A 14,067-nucleotide genomic window follows, 5' to 3' on the forward strand; every position below is an offset into this window, starting at 1 on the left:
ATTTCATATGAGTATGTACAACCGACATTGATATTTAAAATAAAAATTTAAATACATGTATTTTCGAGATAAATTTTTTTATTTAAATTAGTTTAGTATATATTTTAAAAATATGGTTAATTGAGAATTTTTTTGAAATTGTTTTATTTTAAAAAATCATAATTATTGTAATAAAATATTTATAATTTTGGAAATAATTAGAAGTTTTATTAATTTTAAAGAAAAAAGAAAAAAAAAGGAAAATTTGGAATGATGATGGAACACAGCGTTGCTAAAGTAAAAGGAAAGGGTATCTGAAAATTGAATTCAGTTATTGTTGGCTTGATCAAATCAAAGAAACTTCACTTTCTCTCTCTTAATCGCAACCAAACACCGTGTAGAGAGAGAAAGAGAAAATTCCGATAGATCATCGCTCCAATGGGTACGCTTCAGTCATGGCGAAGAGCTTACGGCGCCATCAAAGACACTACCAAAGTTGGTCTCGCCCATGTCAATAGCGATTACGCGGTACCAAATTTTTTTGATTCTTTTTTGTATTTTGATGAATCAATCAATGGATGAAATCAATTTTCGATTTGAATTGATTTCTATTATTAGGATTTGGATGTTGCTATAGTCAAAGCCACTAATCACGTAGAGGTTCCACCCAAAGAGAGACACCTAAGAAGTGAGTGATTCTTGGGATTCTTATTTTTCAGATCCGAATTCTATGTTTTGGATTTTTCGTTTTTGTGATTAATGGATCGTGAAATTTGAATTCTATTTTTTTTTTTGTAGAAATTCTGTTTGCAACTTCTGCTGTTCGACCTAGGGCGGATGTTGCTTATTGCATTCACGCACTTTCACGACGCCTTGCCAAGACCAGAAATTGGACGGTAGTTACTTTAATTTTTGTGATCAATTGCAACTTACAGTTTGATTTTCTAGATTTTCTAGATTTTCTGTTACAAATGAATGTGAATCCTAGGGTTGTTTAATTTCTAATTCTAACAATACTTTGGAATTTCATTTTATATTTTTACTTTGTATGTGTGTCATCGGTGTCTGAAAGGGCATTTGATTATGGATTTTCATTTCTGAATATCATAGAGAGAGGATGGAAGTTAACTAGAAAGAATGCATTTTCGAAAACACTGAGAACAATTAATTTGAATTTTTTTTAATAATTTTAATTTAATAAATATTCAATCTACTTCTAAAATAATTCAGAAACTTCCATAATGCTGTTTCCAATGTTTATTTCATCAGTGAAAAAGAGATTCAATCTATTTTTAAAATAGATTTTCAGAAACTTCCATAATGCTGTTTCCAATGTATTTTATCAGTGAAAATGAAAATAGGAAACACTTGAAGTAAACGGGCCCTATGTTTTCTGAAATTCTCTTTTTAACATGATGCAGTGATATGTTGGGTTTATGGCATTTCATTTCAAAGAATAGTTTCTTTCTATCAAATTCAATGTAAATTAGTGTTAGACATGTGAATTTTGTACTATTAGATGAATGTGAGTCTGATATTTTTTTGGACTTAGAAGTAAGTAGTTTTTAATTTAGGCTTTTTGTCTGAGCATTTGGTTTGTGATAGCTTTAACACACGCTTTTTAGTGGCCGTACTAAAGTATATGTAGGCATATTTCTGTTAAATCTAAATCACATAAAAGAACATATGGCTGCAACAAATAGTCTTTAATTGGATGTATTCTGATAGACCTTAGTTGTGTCATTATGGATGAGTGGTGCTATCTCGCTATAGAGGAGCGGAGCGGAGACTGACTGCTATGCGAAGAGCCTTAGCGGTGCAGAACACTATAGCGGCCACTATAGGGTAAATAGCGGGTAGCGGGGGCGGAGTGGTTTCTGTCCCGCTATCCTTTTCCCCTTTGTAAAATGGAAATTACCCCTTAAATTCGAAATGTTTTATGGGTAATTTTTGGTTTTTCAATCAAATTTGAGTTGAGACTCAACTCTAACCTTCCTTCATCGACGTTACTGCACTTTACAGTGCCAAAGAAAAATCACAAGTTCCTTCCTCACCTCTCTCTGCACTTTGTTCTTCCTATTCACTTCATATATTTATAACTATTATTCATGTAATTTGTCCAAAAAATGATCAAATAGTGGCCATCCCGCTATACGCTATCTTACTATCCCATTTTTAGGGTCGGCAGCTCCACGTCACTATCCCATTTTTAGGGTCGGCAGCTCCACGTTGCTATCCGGGATTAACTACTCTGATTAGTATATTAAACTTTTATACATGTAGTTTCAGACCGACGAAATATAATTATTATTTAATAATGATTGGTAACATTTGGCCTAGATGACACCAAATGGTGGAAGGAATTTTGTATCAAGGATTCAGATCAGTTTGAATGAAGGATGTTTAGTAGATCGTCCACTTATTTGATAAATTCCAGTTCATCTCGCTATTAAAAAAACCGCATTTTCCTTGGATTCTGTTAAATGTATGCATGATATTTTAATTCACTAATTTCAAACATATTATGGTGCTTTCATCTTCTGTTTTTCTTCCAAAAATAATATATTAGAGGATCGAGCATTGTTTTGATGTCGTGCCTTCCTTTGTCTTGTTTGCAGGTGGCATTAAAAACACTGATAGTCATCCATAGGTTACTAAGGGAGGGAGATCCAACTCTTAGAGAGGAAATTGTGAATTTCTCACAGAGAGGACGGATTCTCCAACTTTCAAATTTTAAGGATGATTCTAGTCCAATTGGTTAATATTTTGACCTTATAATCTTTATACGTTGTTGTTTACTGTAACTTGGGCTCAATTTGAGGCTTTCAACAGTTATTATTTGAGTGATACTCTTGCAAAGATATTTGAATTAACATGTATAATTTGTCTGCTTGAATGATTTTATTTGCTTGCAGCCTGGGATTGTTCTGCCTGGGTACGTACCTATGCATTATTTTTGGAAGAAAGACTTGAATGCTTTCGAATTCTTAAGTATGATATTGAAGCTGAGCGTCTACCCAAAGCTTCCCAAGGACAGGAGAAGGTAATTCAATAACCAGTAACCAGTTATTGTACTCCTTTGGGATAATATGTCTAGTTTCCAGTATGTAGCATATGATATTGTTTTTTTTGTGTGAATTGAAGAGTGTCTGTACGAAAATGAATACTAAGCCTAACTTGAGTACTACATTTGTCCCTCCCATGGCTCCACTCATCCAATTTCTAGTGAAAATGTCAGTGTGTTTCAAATATGTGTTTGCACATCATCACTATAATTTCAAATGCTTTCTGAAATTGGTTTTTCCCTTCCATATGACAATAAACTTCTTTTGACAATTTTTGCACAATACACTTTTTGAATATTAATTATTTAGATGCTCGACTATAACTGTTCAAATGATCCTTCACACGTAACACATCCTGGTGAACATTTGGCATATCTATTACCCTTTAATGGTTTTAGCAGGAGGACAGCCCTTTGTGTGTGTCTGTTTGTATGGGATGTGTGCAAGTTTTTTGTATCTTCTTTAGTGTAATGGTGTTATACTCATCAATACTGTAAACGACTTACTGTAAACGACTTGATAGTCTTTTTTCTCCCTTAAAAAGTTTTTTGACTTTTTCTTTCACCCAAGAGAAGTCTTGAAAGGACCCCATTAGAATTTTTAATTTGGTCCCTATATGCAAAAAAAATAGTTAGTTGGGTCACTCCTCCCGCCGTGGTGATCTTACGCCCTAATAGTAACATATTTAAATACTTTTGAAATTATAAAAAAAGTTAAAATCATTTAGTGATCTAAATCTATGGATTTAATTTGAACTCTTTTTCAATTAAAAATTCACTGGTTACTGGTAGGAGTAGGACTCTTATAACTTCATGTTTGTAGGTACTGTAATGAAATAAATTGATTTGGTAGGAACAGAGGAAGAAATGCAACATGATAATTTTATTTAACATTATTGGAAATGGCTATATTTCTTATTTAAATTGGTCAGCATTGCTAATAGACGCTCCTAAAAGTTTCTAAATGATTAATTGTGGATTATTGTCTATCTTCATTTTTGTTGCATGTAGCTTTCTCATTGTTTACTACCTCCATTTTTTATTATAAGTTAGTTTTGACCATTTCACACGTATTAAGAAATATAGTAATTGTTGTATGAAAATGAGAAATTGTGGAGGATTTTACAAAACTAGTCTTCATTAATGGTATGAAAAAGATAAATTAAAATAATGGAAAGAGAATAATAAAAAATTAAGAGTACAATAGGAAGAGTAACATTAATTATTCATAGGTATATTAAAACAACTTATAATTTAGTATAATTTATTTTTCTTAAGTGACTTGTAATAAAAATGGAGGGAGTACTATTTTTGTTTTCAAAAAGTCTTGATGTTTATTTTGTTTTTAAGCAGGGACACAGCAAGACCAGGGATTTAGATAGTGAGGAGCTATTGGAGCAGTTGCCTGCTTTGCAACAGCTGCTATATCGACTTGTTGGCTGTCGGGTAATAATGTGAAACATGACGATATTTATTATCTTTGTTTATTGTGTATAATCTGATCAGTACTGTACACATCAATTTGGTTTATATATTTTTTTGTACTGTTTTTTGTACTGCCACTTTCTTCTTTTTGAGTATTTTCTTTTAGATGATAGAAACTGATTGAATGCTATGCTATGCATTTTACAGCCAGAAGGAGCAGCTGTTAGCAATTATGTGATACAATATGCTCTGGCTCTGGTATGTCTTCTAGTCTATTCATCTAAAGACACTTTTGTATTAGGAGAGTCACTCTGAAATTACAGATAGGTTGGTGAGAGTATACATATACATGTGTATTGGCATGGCAGGACTGTCAGGGGATTCCGCCTTCGACTGAAACTTTATTGGTTTATCTTCCAATCAATGTTTTAGAAACTGGACTAGATGTTGAAACAGTGAACTCTGGGTCATGGTTCAATTGCGGTTCAATTGTGAATTATTGGGTTTATAAATTTTAACTGGACTAGAACCACTTTGGAATGTCTGTTTAGGATAGGGAGAGAAGTTAGATGACCCCTCCCTTGCTTATAGTTATGAATTTGGTTGAGGGTATGATCACCTTTTTTTATTAATGAGGCATTTTAAGTTTCATGTCTATTTGTTACATTTGTAAATATTAACTAGTATAACTTGTATTAGAGGTATATAGTTTTTAAGTTTGTTGTAATTAGATGCACCTTAATCACTTTATTTTTTGTTGTTGATCTGGCTTTGGCTCATTCTAGGTACTGAAAGAGAGCTTTAAGATTTATTGTGCTATTAATGATGGCATTATCAATCTTGTTGACAAGGTAAATTGACTTATCCTTATCTATGTGATGAGATTAGGTTGAAATAAAATATGTCTTATGTTGGAAAGTGAATTTCCCTGTAGTTTTTTGAGATGCCAAGACATGAAGCTATTAAAGCCCTTGAAGCCTATAAACGTGCGGGACAACAGGTGATACTTTGTTTCTCTTTCGGTTAACTGCTAGGCTTTTGCATTTTTAATTTCAGTGGTTCTAAAATTCCATTGCCAGGCAGCAAGCCTTTCTGATTTCTATGAGGTTTGCAAAGGATTGGAACTCGCTAGAAATTTTCAGTTTCCTGTCTTAAGAGAGGTAAGTCTGTAGTTATTTCAATTTCATGCATTGATTTACGAGTTCTTCCTATTTCATTTTTATTATGGAGTTCCTATTGCTCTATCTATTGTTTTTCCTTTTAGCCCCCGCAATCTTTTCTTACAACTATGGAAGAGTACATTAGGGAGGCACCCCGAGTGGTTTCAGTTCCAAATGAGCCCATGGTTAGTTCATCATTTATTCTGTTCTACACATACCAATGCTTCCTAGAAATCAATTTACACTTTTCCTTGGAATATTAATTTTACATTTGACTTCTAGACCAGTAATTTGTTTCTGTATCAACAGCTTCAGTTGACTTACAGACCAGACGAAGTTCTTGCAATTGAATACACCAAAGAGTCTGAAGAACAGATGCCATCAGAACCTGAACCTATTGATAATAATGTTGTTGTCCCCAATTCTGAGGCTGCTCCTCCTCCCCCACCACCATCTCACAACAATTTTGACACTGGAGACTTACTGGTAAATTACTTGATCCATACATATCCGCAGTTAATATTTTTTTAGGACTTTTCTAATTCCTTTCCTTAATGTAGGGATTGAATGACCCGGAACCTAATGCATCATCCATAGAGGAAAGAAACGCCCTTGCGCTGGCCATAGTCTCCACTGAAAATGGTGAGCTTTGTTTTTAGTTTTCTTCACAAACTTTGCTGCTTAACAAGGTTTAATGGATTATTTTTATCATCTATGAAATGTGAGTGTTTGGTGAATATAGGAACTGCATCAGCTTTTAACTCTAGTGCTGCTCAAACAAAAAATTTCGACCCTACTGGATGGGAGCTTGCCCTGGTTAGCACTCCAAGTACAGATATTTCTTCAGTCAACGAGAGACAATTGGTAGGACCTTCATGCAACCTTTATAGATCATTCTTATAGTCATAAATTACTGCACCATATGATTTCTATAGTATAATATTTTTATGCTGGCAAATATTGAATTTATTCTGGCATGCATAACCAAACAAATATTACATTGTTCTAGAAACTATTTGATGGCATAAGTTCATGATGCACAAGATTCTGGGTTAATGCATGCATAAATTTGTTCACAAGTCTCACTTTTTTTCAAGTCATTTGATATGTGAACATTATCTTTTTCTGATACCAAAAGGGTCCACATGTTAATATAAGTGTAGACAGTCCGTAGTGATTGATTAGTACATCATAAATCCCCTAGCTTCAGTTTGTTTGTCATTCTATTGTTTTCATGGAATGTCAGGCTGGTGGACTGGACTCTCTCACTCTTAACAGCTTATATGATGAAGGTGCGTATAGAGCTGCGCAGCAACCAGTTTATGGAGCACCAGCTCCAAATCCATTTGAAGTTCATGATCCGTTTGCTGTATCAAGCAGTGTCGCCCCCCCAACCGCTGTCCAAATGGCAGCAATGCAACAGCAAGCAAATCCATTTGGTCCCTATCAACAGTTTCCGCCTCAGCAGCAGCAGCAGCATATGTTAATGGACCCAGCAAATCCCTTTGCTGATTCAGGATTTGGGGCTTTTCATGCAAATCCCGTTTCTCACCCCCAGAATAACAATCCATTTGGAAGCACAGGCTTGTTGTAAGAAATAAGGATGCCCCTTTTTGGAGACGTCGTGTATTTAATCAATCATGTTGGTTTTTTTGTACATTTAGAAGCGAGTAAATTGTTTGTTACACGAGTTTACTCATCTGTTGCTAGATACTCATCTTCTGGAATGGAAGGTGCCTTGTAAAATCAAAGATGTATTTCATCTTTTATGATATATGCATAATGGTGGGATCGCTTTCTTTAAATATCATTATTTTATGATTTAATACATGTTTATATTATGTGAATGTACAGATAATGTGTTACAGTACATTTTTAATTGCTGCCTTGCTGGTTTTACTTGGTAATATTAAAATTTTGTCATTGCCAATGGTTCAGATTCTATAAGAACACTCGAATACTGTCATGACTCACAATGTGTCAGTTTTGACTTTTTATCCCATAGACATGGAGGAAGGGGTATGGCGACTAAAATGAAAATACAACGTGCTACCCTGATATCTGTTGCAAATAAAAACCGCGGTTTAATTTAATAAAGATATAAATAAACTCACGTCTATGGATAGCTAGACTAAGCATAATAGAAAATTTTGTCACGACTAATAGACGTGTATGAGAGAAGCAGCAGCATGGCAAATACATGAAGGCTAAAGGCACCATCGCAATTTAACCTATCTGACTCAACCATGGAGATATTCTCAGGTGGCTCAACTTTATGCAGCAAATCAACATCAAATTCGAATGTGATTCAAGGAAACAAATTTTAGGCAAGTATGGAAGAAAGCGTGACAACTAATATTTGGAAAAAGGTTATAGATCTGGGAGTGAAAGGAGTAGATGACAACAACATATATATGGAAGAGATTAAAGGAATGAAGAAGAGAGTGAGGGGAAAAGGTCGAGGGAAGTCAAATCAAAGGGTGTGTTATGAATATCCTATCATATAACATATGCGGGTGTGGCAATCCTATTAAAAGGAAATCTATCCAATAATTAATTAGCAAATGCATGGTTGACGTATGTTTGCTGCAAACTAGATTACAATATGTGGATGAAGCAAATGTGTTTTCATTATGGGGAAATAAAGAGGTGGAGTGTACGACTAAATGGGTAATAGGAAGATTTGGGGGATTAATAACTATGTAGAAAGCTGGGAATTTCGAAGTTAATTTTAGATTTGCAGGCGAAGAACTTGTGGGGATTAATGTGGCATGGTAGGAAACCTATCTTTATTGTCAACATCTACTCACCCTGTTGTATCCAAAGAAAGAGGAAGATGGGGAACTAATTTAGGTATCTCAATAGCAAGTATCGTATGGGAGAGCGGTGGATAACTGGTGATTTTAATGCGATCAAGGTGAGGGAGAGGAAATGAATCAATACTCAAGTCAATAGAACTAAAATTCACGAGTTTAGAAATTTCATAAAGAGTCTTGATTTGGTGGATGTCTTGGTGACCAGAAGCATATATGTGGTTTAATTGGGAAGGCAACACGATGAACAAGCTAAACAAATTCCTCTTATTTGAAGTTTTGATTGAGAAATGGATGATTATGGGTAATATGTGGGAAGTGGAGTCGTGCCAGATCACTGCCCAATATGGACCAATGATACTCGTACGAACTGGGGTCCCATGCCTTTCAAGATGTTCAATTGTTGTTTTGAGAATCTAAAGTTTTTTATTATAGTGAAAGAAGTTTGGAAATAAACTTTAGTGTAAAGTAACTTTGCTTTCAAGCTAAAGGAAAAACTCAAATTTCTTAAAGGAAAATTAAGAACTTGGAATAACAAAGTGTTTGGAAAGGTTGACCTAGAGGTAGAAGAGGCTATCAAGGACCTGAATAAATTAGATCAGAAGGTTGCAAATGAGTTATCACATGTTCCGACTGAGGTAGTAGTCAATTAAATGGAGGCATCAATCAAGGTTTGGGAGAAGTTGCAACATAAAGAATCCATCTTCGGGCACAAATCTAGATACAGGTGGATTCACGAGGGTGATTCAAATTCTAAGTTCTTCCATTTAGTAATGAAGAAGAGATTTCGTAGGAATTACATTTTGGAACTAAACCTAATAGTGGAAGATTTGAGGTCAAGTTGGAAATTAATAATCAATTCCAAAAGAGATTTCAAGAAACCTAAAACTAGAAGACCAAATCTGGATGGGGTGGTTTTTAACCAACTTTCTGAGGTAGATCGAAGTATGTTGGAGTATCTTTTTACTCAAGAGAAAATAAAGGAAGTTGTGTGGTATTGTGATGGTGAAAAAAGCCATGAACCAGATAGGTATAATATGGGATTCTTCAATAAGTGTTGGGAGTTTCTTAAGGAATATATATTTGATTTTGTAAATGAATTTTATGTCAAATCTAAGTTGCCCAAGGCCATCACAGTGACATTTTTTTACCCAAAATTCTAAAATCACTTACCCTCGGGTACTTAGTGAATTCAGACCAATATGTCTTGTGGGATCTCTCTACAGAATCATACCTAAGATTCTAGGGGCAAGATTGAAGAAGGATGTGAGATCCCTTATCTCTATTTGTTAATCAACCTTAATTCAAAAGAGGCAAATGTTAGATGGGGTGCTGGTCATCAATAAAGTGGTGGATTTTTCAAGAAGAAATAAAAAAGAATGCTTGTTGATGAAGGTAGATTTCGAGAAGGCCCATGATTGTGTGTCCCGAGAATACCTTAGATATTTAATGAGAAGAATGAGTTTTGGATATAGATGACTAAAGTGGATGGAAGCTTGCGTATTCTTAAGTAGCATGTCTGTCCTAGTGAATGGTAACCAAACAAAGGATTTCCAAGTATGGAGAGGTTTGCGTTAGGGAGATCCATTGTCACCTTTTTTGTTCTTACTTGTATTAGAAGGTCTTGTAGGCTTAATTAAAAATTCCATTCAACTGGACGAGTTCCAAGCTTTCAAAGTGTATGAGAATTTATACTTTGAAATGCTTCAATTTATAGACGACACGTTAATCTTGGGCGAGGGTTGTTTGAAAAACTTATGGAGCATAAAGGCGATACTATGCGGATTTGAGTTAGTGTTAAGATTAGGTGTGAACTTCTTCAAGAGAAAAATCATAGGCATCAACTTGAAAGAGAGTTTTGCGTGATCAACCTCAACATTTATCTCTTGTGGTATAGACTCTATTCCATTCACTTTCCTTGGAATCCCTATGGGTATTAATCCTAGAAGGAGATTATCTTGGGCTCTAATCATGGAAAAACTTTATATCCATCTATCTTCTTGGAAGGGTAGACAATTGTATATAGGGGCGAGTGGTGCTTTTGAATTCTGTGTTGAATAATGTCTCCATATACTACTTCTCTTTCTATAAAGATCCAAAGGTGGTCATCCATGTAATAGAAAAATCGCAGAGAGCTTTCCTTTGGGGAAGGGTTGAAGGTAAGATGAGGATTAATTGAGTCAGTTGGTCCAAAATGTGTAAGTCGAAGGAAATGGTGGGCTAGGAGTTAAGAAATGTAAAAGGTTTAACTTGACGTTATTGAGCAAATGAAGTTGAGAAATTCTCAATGAAAATAATTTGGTTTGGTATTCTCTTTTGTCACACAAATATGGTAAGATCAAATAAAAAATCCTACATGTCAAGGGGCAATATAGGAAATACTCATTATGGTGGAAGGATTTGAAGCTAGTTGGTGGTCCTAGAGAGGAGGAGCAAAACTGCTTTATAAATTGTCTTACTTGCAAACTAGGAAATGCCCAAGACATTGACTTTTGGAGGGACAAGTGGATAGGTCTAGATCCTTTGTGCAAGTTGTTTCCATGTTTTTTTATGCTCTCTACAAGATAAGTGTAAAGTATTTGATATGGGAAGTTGGGTTGATAATGTGTATGTATGAGATTTGGGTGTGGATGCGTCTGTGTTATCAGAGGAAAAAGGTTTGGAAACAGAAGGATTGATGGATATTTTATATTCATTCCATCCTTATCAGGATTCTGGAGACTTTTTTGTTTAATGGAGGGATGTTCAAAATTTTCGGTTAAAGCCAGTTATGAGAGACAGGTTGTTATTAACAACATAGGTTCTCAAGTAGATGAACTCATACTTAGTTAGTTGGATTGATTGTGGAAGACAAATGTTCTAATTAAAGTCCAATTATTTGGTTGGAGACTATTACCGAATTGGTTACCTACTATATTTAAATATACTAGGAGATGGTTCATCAATGGAAGACATAATTTAGTTTTCCCTATGTGTTTTGGTGTTGAAGAATCAACCTCTCACTTGTTCTTGTATTTACCTATTGCAGTTCAAGTTTGGAGGAAGATTCATAGGTGGATAAATATTTCTTTGGGGGAAGAATCAAAATTGCTGACAATTCACATGAAGTGGTTTCGTCATAAGTTAAAGGACAAAGCTAAAAAGAAGTTACGATGCTTGCTTTGGTTGGTTGTGTTGGTCATTATGGCTATCTAGAAATGATAAATTATTTAAGGGAGGCTACAAGTATGTAGAAGAAGTACTAGGGATGTCCAAAACATTGGCTTGAGACTAGATTGTTGCGAGGCATAATGAGCAACTCATATTTTATAGGTTTGAATAATGCTCTAATTCGTTGGCTTGTATTTTGTAGTTGTGATCGTGATTGTTGTTTTATAGTCTTTGCTTTGATTATGTGTGTTTTTATGAATCATTTGCAATTTTTGGTTTGGTCCCGATTATTATTTGGGTTGAGTATCCCTTGTACTCATAATCTAATGGATACTTTCTTATAAATAAAAAATAGAAAATTTATTCAACATTTTTCTCTTTAGCATTTTGTTTTTAAATAACATATTAGTTTGTTCACAAAAATTCTAATATAACATTAGAATTAGCTATACTATATTTCTGTGAATAATAAACATGCAATCCCTTTGCTATTTTAAAATGACAAATTTTTTAACAAATAAAATTGTTTTAAAATGAATGCTATTTTTACCTTTTTATGTAGAAATAATTATTATTTTTCATCCGTGTCCTTTAATTATTATTTTGTATGCTACTTTCAATATATTAGTAAGGTTATTTTAGTAAAAGTGTAATGTCTTATTATATTATTATTGTATTTTTTAATCTGGATGCATAAAATTTAAACAACAGTCATTTTGAAATGAAAGAAGTAACAAATTGTGTCAGCTCAGTCAAGATGTTATAACTCACCTCTTTGTAACTAACTTTGCAAAAAATAAATACAATGTAGTTAATTCTCTCTCTCTCTCTCTCTCTCTCTCTCTCTCTCAATTTCTGCATTTTAATTATGATATACATAGTTTAATTTAGATCCAAGACCATGATGTATGAAGGAGATTCAGTTAACATCGTTCATGAATCTTCACATTCAACCTTTAACTCAAAGAACATTTTTAAAACCCCTATGCAACAAGTTACGCTCAAATTGGATGAAAACAACTTCCGATCAAGGAAACAACAATTCAAAGACATCATTTGTATGCATAAAATTCATCATCTACTTGTAAATCCAACGATTCCTCCTTGTCATCTCATTGATGAAGATCACAACGGTGATACATAGAACCCTGTGTATGTGACATGGCAGAAACATGACTTTCTGCTCTTCATATGGATTCACACGATGCTCTCTGGTATTGTTCTATCCCATGTCATTCAGTGTGTTCATTCACATCAAATTTGGGATGAAATTCACAAATACATATTGCTGCATACAAATGCAAAGTCACACCAATTGAGATTTGAATTGAAGTCAATCACAAAAGGTGAGAAAGCTGTAACGAAATATCTTGCTCATATTAAAGAGTTCTCGACATCCTTGATTCTATTGATGATCTGATTTCACATTATGAATATCATGCTTTAACCTATATAGTTGAATATCATGCTACTCTCTATCTAATGACTGAAGTTAAATTCATGCTCCTATCGTATGAATCAAAACTTGAAAAAATGAAGAATTTTTTGGTTCTCACTGAACCTTTTTATTTGTAAATGTCACTCAAGTTCCACCTTTTATGCCTAATTCCACATCTCAACCTAACTTCGATTCCAGTATTGCACCTAATTTTGACTATTCATTAATATAATGGAACTCATGCTTTTCATGTTGGTCGTAACTTCAATCATGGTAGAGGAAGTAGATTTAGAGTTTGATTCAAAGTGCAATGTCAAATCGTCTACAAAATATGGAAAAAATTTAATTTATGTTATCAAAGACACTTTACCATGATGCCTTCAATTTGAAATAATTCTATTCAAAATCAGCTGCACAGATTTCCTTCATCTAACAGTTAGTGGACAAAAGTCAATCTTAGTTTAGCTCACCCTCTAATCGATGACTTCCATATACTCCACGTGGACCTCCACCTGATTTTCCCCAAGGCCTTTTAGTCATCCATAAGCTTTTTCTCACAAACACAACCATTTAAGCTCTCAACAATTTCAATTGAACATCCATCACTGGTATCTTGACTTATGAGCCACTCATTACGGGAAAAATAATGCATATTACATATTTGAAGGAATGACTTTATTTGTCACTAATTCTAACTAGAGTTATGGGATCATGCTTGTTGAACTTCTACACATCTAATAAAATAAATTCCTACCACAATATTGTTGGTGCACAAGGTGAAGAAGATGAAGATGGAAGAGAGAGAGAGAGAATAACAAACTCTAACAAAGTTCCACTACTATTCCACTAACGGTTACACAGAGAATGGTTACTCCACTACTTTTGCATACAACATGTTACATTATTTAATGGCTAATCACACTACTCACTTATTTACAAAACAATAATGCCACGTAGGTGAAATACTAAAATACTGAACTACCGTTCAACACCATCCCTTAATTCAGGATTTAACTAATCAAAACTAATAACACCAAT

The 14,067-nt window shown here is 34.1% G+C and overlaps 1 protein-coding gene across 1 annotated transcript; it reads left to right on the top strand.

The window, feature by feature from the left end:
* The first annotated feature begins 232 nt into the window (after positions 1-232).
* On the top strand, positions 233-7,433 carry LOC127100646 (putative clathrin assembly protein At2g01600). Its single transcript, XM_051037891.1, has 15 exons — positions 233-507; positions 598-667; positions 778-875; positions 2,598-2,736; positions 2,895-3,022; positions 4,397-4,489; positions 4,676-4,726; positions 5,254-5,319; positions 5,403-5,468; positions 5,548-5,628; positions 5,733-5,813; positions 5,938-6,114; positions 6,189-6,270; positions 6,371-6,492; positions 6,875-7,433. Exons 1-15 carry the CDS (start codon positions 418-420, stop codon positions 7,220-7,222), a joined length of 1,692 nt encoding a protein of 563 aa, XP_050893848.1. The 5' UTR covers positions 233-417; the 3' UTR covers positions 7,223-7,433.
* The last annotated feature ends 6,634 nt before the right edge of the window (positions 7,434-14,067 follow it).

The sequence above is a fragment of the Lathyrus oleraceus genome, chromosome 7, assembly GCF_024323335.1.
Source record: "Lathyrus oleraceus cultivar Zhongwan6 chromosome 7, CAAS_Psat_ZW6_1.0, whole genome shotgun sequence".
NCBI classification, from domain to species: Eukaryota; Viridiplantae; Streptophyta; class Magnoliopsida; order Fabales; family Fabaceae; genus Lathyrus; species Lathyrus oleraceus.

Bases quoted from the DNA above. Each gene is read 5' to 3' on its own strand.
- LOC127100646 (XM_051037891.1), top strand. From the start codon at position 418: ATGGGTACGCTTCAGTCATGGCGAAGAGCTTACGGCGCCATCAAAGAC. The intron at 668-777 runs GTGAGTGATTCT...TTTTTTTTGTAG, and splicing joins CAAAGAGAGACACCTAAGAA to AAATTCTGTTTGCAACTTCT. The intron at 5,320-5,402 runs GTAAATTGACTT...ATTTCCCTGTAG, and splicing joins TTATCAATCTTGTTGACAAG to TTTTTTGAGATGCCAAGACA.